Raw genomic sequence first — 14,512 nt, 5'->3', positions numbered from 1 at the left:
TCACCATTTATCTTCTTTAATTTCAATAATATTTTGTAGTTTTCACTGTGAAAATATTGGACATCTTTACATTTACTTATAAGTAGTTGATATTTTTGATGATACTGTGAGTGGAATTACTTTAAAAATTTTTTTTGTCTATTTATTGAGAGAGAAAGACCCTGGGCACGCATGTGCATGATGCGTGAGTTAGAAGGGGCAGAGAAAGAGAAACTTAAAGCATCCTCTGCACTCAGTTCAGAGCTCGACATAACGCTCATGTCTCCATCCATGAGATCATGACCTGAGCCAAAACAGTTGGTCGCTTAACCAACTGAGCCACCTAGTGCCCCCCCAAATTTTTGTTTCCTAGTTATTTTTTTCCTAGTATATATAAAATGCTGTTGATTTTTATATTTTCACCATGTTTTATAAAATTTACTTATTTCAGAGAGAGAATGGGGGGAGGGGCAGAGGGAGAGAATCTCAAGCAGACTCCCTGCTGAACATGGAGCCTACTGCAGGGCTCGATCTCACCACCAATGAGATCTTTTTTTTTTTTTTTAAGATTTTATTTATTTGAGATTGAGAGAGAGAGCATGGGCAGGGAGAGGGAGAAGCAGACTCCTGCTGAGCAGGGAGCCTGACATGGGATTCAATCCCAGGACGCTGGGATCATGACCTGAGCCAGAGGCAGATGCTTAACCTACTGAGCCACCCAGATGCCCATCACCACCCATGAGATCATGACCTGAGCCAAAAGCAAGAGTTGGAAACCTAACCTACTGACCACCCAGGTGCCCCGACCATGTTTTTATAATCTTCCTGAATTCACTTTTTAGTTTTACTGGTTTTGTTGTAGATTCCTGATGATTTTTATGTAGTCTGCAGTTAAAAACAGCTTTGTTTCCTCCACTCAACTCTGTTTCCCTTGTACTTCCTCTTTAGTCTTATTATTCTACTGGCCAAGACTCAATATATATATTTTTTTTTCCTAAGATTTTATTTATTGGGGCACTTGTGTGGCTCAGCCAGTTAAGTGTCTGCCTTTGGCTCAGGTCATGATCCTGGAGTGCCCAGATCAAGCGCCTCTGTGCCTCACTCTGCTCTTAAAAAAAAAAAAAAAGATTTATTTATTTGAGAGAGTGAGTGAGAGAGAGCACAAGCTAAGTGAGAAAAAGAGGGAGAGGGAGAAGCAACTCCCTTGCTGAGCAGGGAGCCCGAGATGGGGCTCAATCCAAGACCCTGGGATCATGACCTGAGTCGAAGGCAGATGCCTAACTGACTGAGCCACCCATGTGCCCCTCAGTGTATCTTTTTTTTAAATTTTTATTGTGTTAATCACCGTACATTACATCATTAGTTCTTGATATTGTGTTCCATGATTCATTGTTTGTGCATAACACCCAGTGCTCCACGCAGAACGTGCCCTCCTTAATACCCATCACCAGGCTAACCCATCCCCCCACCCCCCTCCCCTCTAGAACCCTCAGTTTGTTTTTCAGAGTCCATCGTCTCTCATGGTTCGTCTCCCCCTCTGACTTACTCCCCTTCATTCTTCCCTTCCTGCTATCTTCTTCTTTTTCTTTTTTCTTAACATATGTTGCATTATTTGTTTCAGAAGTACAGATCTGTGATTCAACAGTCTTGCACAATTCACAGCGCTCACCATAGCACATACCCTACCCAATGTCTATCACCCAGCCACCCCCTCCCCCCCCCCCCCCCCCCCTCAGCAACACTCAGTTTGTTTCCTGAGATTAAGAATTCCTCATATCAGTGAGGTCATATGAGTGTATCTTCTTTTAATAATAGGGGGAAAGTACTCAGTGTTTCACCATTAAATATGAAGTGTTGTCTCCTTTGCATATTGCTGAATGTGATTTGCTGATAATTTGTTGAGGATTTTTGTGTGTATGTTCATGAGGAATAGTGGTCTAGTTTTATTTTCTGTATATCTTTGTCAGATTTTGGGGCAAGGATTGAGAAGTGTTCGCTCCTATTTTCTGAAAGAGTTTGTGTGATTTGTTTCAAATATTTCCTTTAGGGACACTTGGGTGGCTCAGTTAAGCATCTGCCTTCGGTTCAAGTCATGTTCCCAGGGTTCTGGGATCGAGTCCTGCATCTCTTTCTACCTGCCTCTCCCCCTGTTTGTGCTCTCTCTCTCTCTGTCTCAATCTGTCTCTGACAAGTAAGATTAAAATAAAATAAAATAAAAATATTTCCTTGAAAATTTGGAAGAATTAACCACTGAAAACCTTTGGGTTTGTAGTTTTCTTTGTGCCAGCTTTTGATTATTATTGATTCACTTTCTTTAATAGAGAAGTCTATCCAAGTGTTCTATTTCTTAAGTCCTTTTTTTGTAAGTTATTTGGCATATTTCAGGGAATTTGTCTATTTTATCTAAGTTGTAAAATTTATTTCCATAATGCTGTTCATAATATTCTCTTATTCTTTTAATATGTGCAGTGATAGCTCCACTTCCCATTCCTGATAGTATAACTTGTTGTTTCTCTCTTCCTCTTTATTCTTTTTTTTTTTAAGGTTTTATTTATTTATTTGACAGAGACAGCGAGAGAGGGAACACAGGCAGGGGGAGTGGGAGAGGGAGAAGCAGGCTTCCCGCTGAGCAGGGAGCCCGATGTGGGGCTCCGTCCCAGGACCCTGGGATCATGACCTGAGCTGAAGGCAGACGCCCAACGACTGAGCCACCCAGGCGCCCCTCTGCAGGTTTTCAAACATTTATTAAGGAACCAACTTTTTACTTGACCTACTGTTCACTTGTTTTCCACTTTATTGATTTCTTGTTTTTATTATTTTCTTCTATTTACTTTGGCTTTATAGGTTGCTCCTCTTTTTCTTCAGTGACACTACTGTTTTTGAGACTTTTTGCCCTTTCAGTTCAGGTATTTAAAGCTGTAACTTTCCTTCTAAGCAGTGCTTGGCTGCATCTCACACATTTTGATATACTGTAGTTTCATTATCATTTGAAACATGTTCTTTATTTTCATATTTCTGCCATGATCCTTGGGTTATAAAAGTGTGTTATTTAATTTCTGGATATCTTAGTGTTTTGATTCCTAATTTCCATGTGTTCACATATGCTACTATGAGATTTCAATCTTTTAAGATTATTGTGACTTATTTTATGTCCCAGCATATGGTTTATCATAGTGAACATTTCATATGCACTTGAGAAGAATATACTGCAGTTTTTGTGTATAGTATTCTGTAAATGTCAATTAAGTCATGTTGTATTTTTTGAGATCCCCGTGTCTTCACGGGTTGTTTTGTCTACTTGGTAATTAGAAAAATGTTAAAAATATTTGCCTATACTTGTGGATTTGTCTGTTTCTCCCTTCTGTCATTTTTTGTTCCATGAATTTTGAGGTTCTGTTGTTAGATACAATACAGGTAGCCTTATTATGTGTTCCGGGTGAATTGGCCTTTTGTCTTCCTCACACTACTTTGTTATTAATGTTCATTCTGCCTAATACCTATCATTCTAATTTCCTATCCTTCTATTGTTTGTGTTTTTATATTTAAATAGTATCTTATAGATGATATCCTGTAGTTGGTGCTGTTTTTTTTCACTCAGTCTGATAATTTCTGCCTTTTAGTTGGGCTGTTTAATCCCTTTACATTTAATGCAATTGTTGGTAAGGTTGATTTTCTATTTGTTCCTCTGGGCTTTGTGTTTTGTTTTGTTAAGTGTACAATTATTATAGTATATTCACAAAACTGTGTAATCATCACCACTGTCTTAATTCCATAGCATTTTTATCACTCCCAAAAGACATGTAATATTTGTTTTCACTCCCCATCTCCTCCAGCCTCTAATACTAGGCAACACTAATCTGCTAACTATATTTTTTCCTGTTTTAGGTATCTGTTATAAGGGTAATCATTCAATATTTGCCTTTTTGTGTCTGGCTTCTTTGACTTAGCATAATGTTTTCAAGGCTCTCTGTGTTGTAGTGTGAATCAACTACTTCATTCCTTTTTATGGCTGGAAAATATTCTCTTATTTAGATAAACATTTTATTTATCCATCAGTTCATGGACAGTTGCATTGTTTCAGCATTTTGGCTATTGTAAATTACACTGCTATGTATGCACATTTGTATACGTATTTTTGTATGTACGTATGTTTTCATTTTTTTTTTAATTTCTTTTTAAGATTTGTTTATTTGAGAAAGAGCAAGCGAGGGTGAGCACACAGAGGGAGAGGGAGAAGCAGACTCCCCACTGAGCAGGGAGCCTGATATGGGGCTCTATCCCAGGACCTTGGGATCATGCCCCGAGCCGAAGGCAGACGCTTAACCAACTGAGCCACCCAGGCACCCTGTTCATTTCTCTTAAGTGTATACCTAGAAGTGGAATGGTTGAGTCATATAGTAATTCTGTGTTTAATTTTTTGAGTAGCTTGCCATACTTTTCCAAAGTGGCTACACCATTTCACTTTTCCCACCAACAGTGTATGGGATTCCAATTTCTCCACATCCTAGTATTATTATAATCTGTCTTTTAATTTTCGCTGTCCTTGCGGGTGTGAGGTGATAGCTCATTGTGGGTTTGGTTTGTGTTTTCAAATGACTGATGATGTTGAGCATCTTTTCTTGTTCTTTCTGATTTTTGTTCCACTTTTGGCCCTTAAGTGCTTTCTTTTTGGGTTATTTTTGTTAGTATTTCTATTTCCTCTGTTGGTTTTGTGTTTGTGTGTATTTTAGTGGTTCTAGAGCTAGCAGTATGCATCCTTAAATTATCAGAAGCTATTCAGATTTTTTTTAAAGATCTATTTGAGAGACAGAGAACATGCAAGCAGGGGAAGGTCAGAGGGAAAGGGAGAGAATCTCCAAAAGACTCCCCACTGAGCGCCCAGCCCCATGCAGGGCTCAATCTCACAACCTTGAGATCATGACCTCAGCCGAAATTGAGAGTCAGCCACTCAACCAACAGAGCCACCCAGTGCCTCAACTATTCAGAATTCTTCTTGTACCTTTTCACCTCTTACACCTGACACTTCAGTTTTCCAATTAAAAGCAATAGTATATAGCTTCCCGTGTGGCTTCCATTCAAAAAAGTATTTCATCTTTTTAAGGATGATTACATATTGATTTCTAGTTGACTTTTAGTACTTTTCTGTTACCCAAAATAAGCATTCATAAACACCTATAAAATCTATATTATATACATGTTTCTCTGCTAAGATATGTTTTATATTTTATTCCTATTTTCCTTTAATTTAAAATTACCCTGATTTTTCAAAACCTCAGTGAGATACCACCTCACACCAGTCAGAACGGCTAAAATTAAGTCAGGAGACGACAGATGTTGGCGAGGATGCAGAGAAAGGGGAACCCTCCTACAGTGTTGGTGGGAATGCAAGCTGGTGCAGCCACTCTGGAAAACAGTTTGGGAGTTCCTCAAAAAGTTGAAAATAGAGCTACCATACGACCTGGCAATTGCACTACTGGGTATTTACCCCAAAGATACAAATGTAGTGATCCGGAGGGGTACATGCACCCCAGTGTTTATACCAGCAATGTCCACAGTAGCCAAACTATAGAAAGAGCCAAGATGTCCATCAACAGATGAATGGATAAAGAAGATGTGATATTATATACATACATACAATGGAATATTATGCAGCCATCAAAAAACAAAATCTTGCCATTTGCAACCGCATGGATGGAACTAGAGTGTATTATGCCAAGTGAAATAAGTCAATCAGAGAAAGACTAGTATCATGATTTCAATGATATGAGGAATTCTTAATCTCAGGAAACAAACTGACGGTTGCTGGAGTGGTGGGGGCTGGGCAGGAGGGATGGGGTGGCTGGGTGATAAACAATGGGGAGGGTACGTGCTATGGTGAGCGCTGTGAATTGTGTAAGATTGATGAATCACAGACTTGTGCCTCTGAAACAAATAATACATTATATGTTAAAAAAGAAGAAGAAGATAGTAGGAAGGGGAAAATTAAGGGGGGGAAATTGGAGGGGGAGACAAACCGTGAGAGACTATGGACTCTGAGAAACAAAATTGAGGGTTTTAGAGCGGAGGGGGCTGGGGGGGATGAGTTAGCCTGGTGATGGTTATTAAGGAGGGCGTGTATTGAATGGAGCACTGGGTGTTATACACAAACAATGAATCATGGAATACTACATCAAAAACTAATGATGTATGGTGACTAACATAACATAATAAAATAAAATTAAAAAAAAATTACCCTGATTTTTAACTGATCCTGGCTTCATATTGATTTTAGGATGTGTTGGCTACAGCAGCCACTATACGGCCCTAGAGAAGAGATGTTACTTAAATTTTTTTGTTCTGGGTCTTTTTATGGTCTTTAGGAGTAAACACTTTATCAGATATTCTTATAGAGCTTTTTACTTCTTGCTTCACTTGGAACCAAAATCTTTTTCTCACTTCAGTGCTCATGTACACATGTGGCCAAAACTGTTCAACATATTTCATCTGCTTCACAAATAGTTGGAAGGAATGTAATTTTTTCATTTGGGTCTCCATTGTGCTACCCATGATGACATGTCTAAATTGTTTCCCTGCAAGTAGACTATGGATACCCTTTCATGTCTCAAAGAACCAACACATGCCTCAAAGAACTCAAGAGTCTCTTTTCACTGTGATCATTTAGTATAGGTTGCAGATCAGTTAATATAGGTTACATCATCAAGAGTTCTGCCAGCTCCAGCCACCTGAGACTTGTGTTATCATACTTTACTGAGGTCATGCCATCCTTGTCAACATTGATCTCACCTGCAGAAGCATGTACTCTCTGAAGCATATTGCTTGGGTTAAGAAATAGCTAACTTTGGGAGTTTGGAAAGGTGATAATCACATATTCCCTTTCTCTCCCTCTCACTCTTTCATGCACAAGTTATAAGGAATAGAAGGGATTTTAGAGCATTTCAAACTTTTCCAGACAAGAAACAAAGTGAAACTGGATGTGTTCAGAAACTTTGGTTAGTTTGATCTTTCTGTTAACCATATTCTGAGACATAATTCAGAATAATTTCAGAAAGATGAGAGGTATTTAAGTCATTAAGAGAGAATTGCACTGAGCCGTATAGATGAATAAGTCAGGAATATTCTAGCAGTCTTCAGCAGCATAGTGCCCCTTGCTTCCTTTGAGTAGCAAAATCTGAAAGTGCACACAAAATGGTGTGTGTGCTCATTTTTCAGGGTGAGATAGTATATGGTCTTAATCAGATTCTTAAAGAGCTTTATGTCATATAGAAGATTAAGAACCACCAAGTAGAAAGTGTTAGCCTGATTTTTGGCTTCCTGCAGCCTTTTTGTTTCAAATGCCCTTGGAAGTATTTTTACCCCTTTGAATTTCTGATGTTTAAAGAAAGGGATGTAGATTTATATGCGGAGGTTTATCTCTGTACAATAAAAATGAATTATCTTGAATTCTAAGCCCTCAAGTATCTCTTGGTAAGGTGGTATGGAGATGTCTTAAGAAAACCTTTAGCCAAAGCAATGTAATTGAAACTGAGTAGGATAATAGGGCTATTGGAAAGGAATCTCAAACATGCACTTCTTTGAGACAAGTAGAGGCTTTCAGACAGATTGTAGGCACAAAGAACAACACTGTTTATACACATTCAGTGTTTGCAGGACGGGTATGCTGGGGCTTCCTTTGCTTCACACTGGAATTAGAACTTTCCCTATCCCTAGCCTGGCCTAGCCTCTGTCCTGTCATATCTCCCAGTGAAGCTGCCATTCTTAAAGTTATCTCAATATCACAGATTCCATATTTTATTCTACTGCAAGAAAAACATGCCTTGTTATTTGGGGTATTTGGTGTGCATTAGAAAGTATAGACAGTATGTGGTAAAGGGATTTATTACCAAAGAGCAGTTGTCTTCATACTCCTTATTACTAAAAAACAATTTTAAAAATACACCCCATTTTGGGGCGCCTGGGTGGCACAGTCATATTAAGTATCTGCCTTCGGCTCAGGTCATGATCCCAGGGTTCTGGGATCGAGCCCCACATTGGGCTCCCTGCTCGGCAGGAAGCCTGCTTCTCCCTGTCCCACTCCCTCTGCTTATGTTCCCTGTCTTGCTGTGCCTTTCTCTGTCAAATAAATAAATAAAATCTTTTTAAAAAAGTACACCCCATTTTATTTTCAAATTCACCATTGCCACACTGTCTGCTTTTTACCGCCAATTTCTTTGCCCAGCTCCTCCCTCAAAGGGGCAGCACCAGCTTCACAGGCAATGGAGAGAGGAAGCCAGTCCAAACCCACTAAGGTTCAAGGCAGGTATTCATATGCCAGGGCTCATGCTTTGAATGTGAATGCTGCAATCAAATCAAATTTGTGAGAGCCTTGATATTCAGAGGTATTATGCTGCATTTTGATAAGCTAACACGTTCACATTTTCCCCAGTTGATGTATCAATAGTAAGGAAGTAGTTTCTTCTCTCTTTGAAAATCAAAATGTTTAATTTCTTATTTGCATAAGCCCCTTTGATTTTTCCCATAAATATTTCCTCTGATTTTTTTCTACAAATATAACTACCACAGATTGTCAGTCAACATGGTACCTGCCTCTTTTTAAAATTACATTGACATATAGCTTCTTTAGAGCTCCTTGCTTAGTGAGAAAAAAAAAATTTAAGTCACGCAATAGGTGAAATTGTACCCAGATTTGTTAATAATTGAGAGAGAGGGGGCTGCTGTGTGGCTTAGTCAGTTAAGTGTCTGCCTTTGGCTTGGGTCATGTTTCTGGAGTCCTGGGATTGAGCCCAGCATTGGGCTTCCTGCTCAGTTGGGAGTCTGCTTCTCCCTCTCCCTCTGCTCCTCCCCCTGCTCATGCTCTCTCTCTCACTTGCTCACTATCTCAAATAAATAAAATCTTTATAAAAAAAAAATAGTTGAGAGAAAGAATAACCATCTAACAACTAAACAGCTCTTTATTATATACAAGGTACATTTGGGTACTAATCAAATGAAGTTGTAGAATTGCCAAACTAATTAGGACAAATTTAAGTAACAGAAAAAATTAATCTTCATGGGGCGGCTGGGCGGCTCAGTCATTGGGCGTCTGCCTTCGGCTCAGGTCATGATCCCAGGGTCCTAGAATTGAGCCCTGCATCAAGCTCCCTGCTCCACGTGAGGCCTGCTTCTCCCTCTCCCAGTCCCCCTGCTTGTTTTCCTTCTTTCACGGTCTCTGTGTCAAATAAATCAAATCTTAAAAAAAAAAAAATCTTCAAAATTTAGAATACAGTATTTTTTAACAAGCCTTAAAGTTTATATAACACTATATAAAATTATAGTTGCATATTGGAGTAGCTCCTTGTAATCTAGACAACATTTTTCAACCTTTAATTCTTAACCTGAAATATAATTAATTAGGTTAGGCAAACATTGAGTTTCTTTTTTCGTTTCCCATCTCAGTTGTGGACCTAGTTTTGAACTGCTGTCCATTCAAACTGTATAGTCTCTTTAATTGTATGAACAAAGGTAAGACTTGCCTCAGTTTCACAATCTGTAGCATTGGTTATTAAAACGTTTATCTATTCACCAGAATATGCTGTTTGTGGTTTAAAGTAAAACAATCTATCCTGTGAGAAACCCTCTTAACATATTTATCTTCTTTGGAATTTGACAACATTCCATCCAAGTAGATAATATAATAACATGAAGCTTCATAGGGTTTTTCAGACCCTTTCTATTACTGCTTTTTTATTTCCTGCTTTCTGTTTAAGATTTGTCAGCTGTAAAACCATCTGTTTTCTACACTTTTCCCACTCATCCTCTGTATTTTATATTAATGTATTTTGTGTTTGGGGCCATTTGGTTAGGCCTCAGACATTCCACAGCTACCTAGAGGACATCATCAACTACCGCTGGGAGCTTGAAGAAGGGAAGCCCAACCCTCTGAGAGAAGCCAGTTTCCAAGACCTGCCCCTTCGCACTCGTGTGGAAATCCTGCACCGCCTTTGTGATTATCGGCTAGATGCAGATGATGTCTTCGATCTTCTCAAGGTGCTTAACTAGCAGGCCCTTTTCCTAGAGCAACAAAAAAGCCAGTAATCAGGATATAAAATCTGAAGATATTTAAAAAAGCCAGAGTTAATTGACAATAAAAATGTATACAGTGACCACTGTAGCCAAAGGAATCCAAGCCATACATTTACATAGAGGACTGTGTGGTTATTTTGGTTTAATTTCTAGTTTGGTTTTGTCTTCCTTTACATGGTTGAGTTGCAGCTGACAAAGGAACAGAGGCACCCATTTATTCTCCCTGTCATCAGCCAAAATTGCAACTAAATTAGCCACTGGATTTTATTCCCCAAGGTCTAAAATTTGATTTAGCATAATAGAAATATTGAAAACTACAAGGACTTAACTGATATGTGAGTGAGGTTCATCCTTACTATATACATACATACACATACATTTCAAAAAATGTGTTGGAGAGGGAGGATGTAGATATCTTCCCTGTTACTCTACTGTTGTCTGTTTTATAAGTCTATCTCAGAGGGAGGGTGTGGGCTATTGCTTTTCACTCATGGGAAGGTCAGTATATAATCCTATTCAGTCAAAAATTATTAAATGTGTTGATGACTTCTCAGTTCAGCCCTCTCATGGACATGGTATAAAATCATTGTGCAATTTAAGCACAGTCTTTGCTGAGAACTCAAGTTCTTGAATAGCAGTGGGAAGGCCAAAATAGGTCAGACCCTGGGGTAAATTGGGAGGTGTATTGCTGGATCTCAGCTAGAATAAGAGGTTACTATAGATTATGATGGAGCTACAGTAGAGGCTCACGTGGGACATAGCTTTTACAACATTGGATTCTACTCTGTTGTAATTGTCTTTCCTTTTGTGGATGCACACATAAGTCCAAACCAAATATATAATATGTTCATCAAAATTCCTTTTTGATTTTTGTTTTGTTTTGTTGGTGAAATGTGGGCAATTATGGGGATGGGAAGTATTTGAAATATTTCCATATCCTGCTCTTCAAAGAAGGTACCATCGTCCCATTCTCTTTGTGTTTCATATACCCTGACTGAACGCTGCATAAGATGCTTAGGCATTTTAAAATATGAGGTACATCTGAGTGTAAGTTTTGAATCCTCATTTTAGTTTTCTCCTGTTTTGTTTTGTTTCCTATTTCCCCAAATCTCTTTTCCCTTTTCTTCTACCAAGGGTTTGGATGCAGACAGTCTCCGTGTGGAACCATTGGGTGAAGACAATTCTGGGGCACTCTATTGGTATTTCTATGGAACACGAATGTATAAGGAGGACCCAGTGCAAGGAAAATCCAATGGAGAACTCTCGTTGAGCAGGTACAATCTTTGAGGTTAGGGTTGTAATAGATACTGTACAAAAATACATCAGAGGGGGTATTTACCCCAAAGATACAAATGTAGTGATCCGAAGGGGTACGTGCACCCCAATGTTTATAGCAGCAATGTCCACAATACCCAAACTATGGAAAGAGCCAAGATGTCCATCAGCAGATGAATGGATAAAGAAGATGTGGTAAATATATACAATGGAATATTATGCAGCCATCAAAAAATTAAATCTTGCCATTTACAACAACGTGGTTGGAACTGGAGGGTATTATGCTGAGCGAAATAAGTCAATCAGAAAAAGACATGTATCATATGATCTCACTGATATGAGGAATTCTTAATCTCAGGAAGCAAACTGAGGGTTGCTGGAGTGGTGGGGGGTGGGAGGGATGGGGCGGCTGGGTGATACACATTGCGGAGAGTACGTGCTATGGTGAGCGCTGTGAATTGTGTAAGACTGATGAATCACAGACCTGTACCTCTGAAACAAATAATACATTATATGTTAGAAGAAGAAGAAGAAGAAAAGAAGAAGAAGAAGATAATAGGAAGGGAAAAATGAAGGGGGAGATGTCAGAAGGGGAGACAAACCATGAGAGACTATGGACTCTGAGAAACAAACTGTGAGGGTTCTAGAGGGGAGGGGTGTGGGGGGGTGGGTTACCCTGGTGATGGGTATTAAAGAGGGCACGTATTGGGCGCCTGGGTGGCTCAGTCGGTTAAGTGTCTGCCTTCCGCTCATGTCATGATCCCAGGGTCTTGGGATCGAGGCCCGCATCAGGCTCCCTGCTCTGTGGGGAAGCCTGCTTCTCCCTCTCCCACTCCCCCTGCTTGTGTTCTCTTTCTCGCTGTGTCTCTCTCTGTCAAATAAATAAATAAAATCTTTTAAATAAAAAAAGAGGGCATGTATTGGGGCGCCTGGGTGGCTCAGTTGGTTAAGCAACTGCCTTCCGCTCAGGTCATGATCCTGGAGTCCCGGGATCGAGTCCCGCATCAGGCTCCCTGCTCGGTGAGGGGCCTGCTTCTCCCTCTAACCCTCCCCGCTCTCATGTACTCTCTCTCTCTCTCTCTCTCATTCTCACTCTCTCAAAATAAATAAATAAATCTTTAAAAAAAAAAAAAGGGCACATATTGAATGGAGCACTGGGTGTTATACGCAAACAATGAATCATGGAACATGACATCAGAAACTAATGATGTATGGTGATAACATAATAAAATAAAAAAAAAATGTAGAAAAATCTTATGCCAACAACAACAACAAAAATACATCAGAGGGCACCTGGGTGGCTCAGTTGCTTAAGCATCTGCCTTTGTCTCAGGTCATGATCCCAGGGTCTTGGGATCGAGTCTCACATTGGGCTCCTTGCTCTGCAGGGAGTTGCTTCTCCCTCTACCCCTCCTCCCACTCGTTCTCTCAGTCTCTCAATCTCTTTCTCTCTCAAATAAATAAAACCTTTAAAAATTTTAAAATAATACATCACAATTTTACAGTGATGTAATTTTTTTCTTATGAAGGAATTAGATACAACAGCATGCCTGTCAAGAGTTGGCCAGGAGTTGTTTCATATAAAAATAAAAAAGAATTCGTAACATAGCCTCTGCTATCAGAGTGGTGAAAGATCTGTTGTTTGGAGATGAGGTGCTTGATTTGAGGTGCCTGGGGAGTCCTTGTGCCCTTACCAAGGACCGCTCTCTACAGCATGTCGCCAGCGGTGCAGTCACTCCCGGCAGCACTTGTCCTTTTGTAATCAGTTCCTGAGGACTCCTTTTTTCTACTAGAATTAATGATCTACTGCATCAGCATAGGACCAGAAGGACCTTAAGGCCTGAGATGGGCGCCTTCCTGAGGAGGAGACCTTGTTTCCATACTATGCCAGGATGATGCTGCCATCTTATTTTATTTAGGCTTCATTATTGCTGGGAGTACTGTCAGCTGTTAGGGAAGTGTTAGTTCATACTCAGATTTTAACACTGTAAAGTGTGAGTTTTCCTTGGTTGCACATGCTAATAGGGGAAGACAGGGAGTTATCCTGCTCTTTCCCTGTGACCACTGCATTTAATCCTTTTTTGTGAACTCATGACCAGAAAAACTGTAGTTACTAATTTAAAAAGCATATATAACACATCAATTCTATTACAGAACATTTTGATTTAATATACTATTTCTTAGGGAAAGTGAAGGACAAAAAAATGTGTCCACTGTTCCTGGGAAAACAGGAAAAAGAAGAGGAAGACCCCCCAAACGGAAGAAAGTACAGGAGGAGATTATAGTGAGGTAAGACATTCATGTTGGTCTGTGCCAGTCATAAACCCGCATGCTTAGAAGGGACCTTAATTTCACTTGTACTTTCATCCCTGCTTGTGCCATGGGAAGGATATGGGACTTAGATTATAGAGACCTGGGTCTCAATCCTCATGAAATTACCAAATGTTCTAGGGAAGTCCTGTCTGCATGACCTACCCTCTCTAAGGCTATTCTTTTATTAGACAGTAAGCATACTACTAATAATAAGGCTTAGGTTGAACAGGATAATGAATGTGATAGTGTAACAGACTGAAAACTGTTATGACCCACAGAAAGTGCTCAATATGTTTATACCACACATTTTTTTAACCACACATTTGTAGAGCAAGTTAATTTTGATTAACCCTAATAATCAGCATTTTAATAGGATTATATATCACATATAATTTTAGGAGTTAATTCTTTCCCTATAAGCAGATTTTAGTAGCAGATATGCTTTATTGTATTTAGAATTTAGAATACATTTTCCTACAATAAAGAACAGGTAAGATCTTAGTTTTATACTCTATTTTATATTTAACTTTAGCAAGGAAAAAGATTCTATTACATTTGGGAAGTTGTATTTTATACATAATGCATGATCTTTTAGGAAATTCTACCACATGTATCTTAATACAAGAATTTTGAAAATCTGGCATATACTGTGTAAATACACTTTCTGGAAGTTAGGTCATATTCTTAATATTTCTAGTAACAGAGAACAAACCACTTCTTCCCTCTAAATTGTAGAACTACTAAATCTAAATACTTGAGGTAGGCCAGATTTCTTCTTGTTGCTTATTAAGTGCTAAGAAGTATTGGTTTCTAGGAATCAGATTATAAATAAATCAGTCAGGATTTTATTTTTTTTTTTAACCTAAGAATCAGTGTTTCACTTAAC

The 14,512-nt window shown here is 39.1% G+C and overlaps 1 protein-coding gene across 2 annotated transcripts in view; it reads left to right on the top strand.

The window, feature by feature from the left end:
• The window catches only part of CECR2 (CECR2 histone acetyl-lysine reader), a 173,345-nt gene that overhangs the window by 115,395 nt on the left and 43,438 nt on the right, over positions 1-14,512 (top strand). For both annotated transcript variants that reach the window (XM_025851891.2, XM_025851890.2), the window contains exons 3-5: positions 9,819-10,002; positions 11,173-11,312; positions 13,498-13,602. In XM_025851891.2, coding sequence (XP_025707676.1) covers positions 9,819-10,002; positions 11,173-11,312; positions 13,498-13,602 — 429 coding nt within the window. The remainder of the gene's footprint in view (positions 1-9,818; positions 10,003-11,172; positions 11,313-13,497; positions 13,603-14,512) is intronic.

This window comes from Callorhinus ursinus, unplaced genomic scaffold (assembly GCF_003265705.2).
Source record: "Callorhinus ursinus isolate GAN/ISIS: 27379988/994484 unplaced genomic scaffold, GSC_fseal_2.0 scaffold74, whole genome shotgun sequence".
Taxonomy (NCBI): Eukaryota; Metazoa; Chordata; class Mammalia; order Carnivora; family Otariidae; genus Callorhinus; species Callorhinus ursinus.
This window is presented reverse-complemented; position numbering and strand designations above follow the sequence as displayed.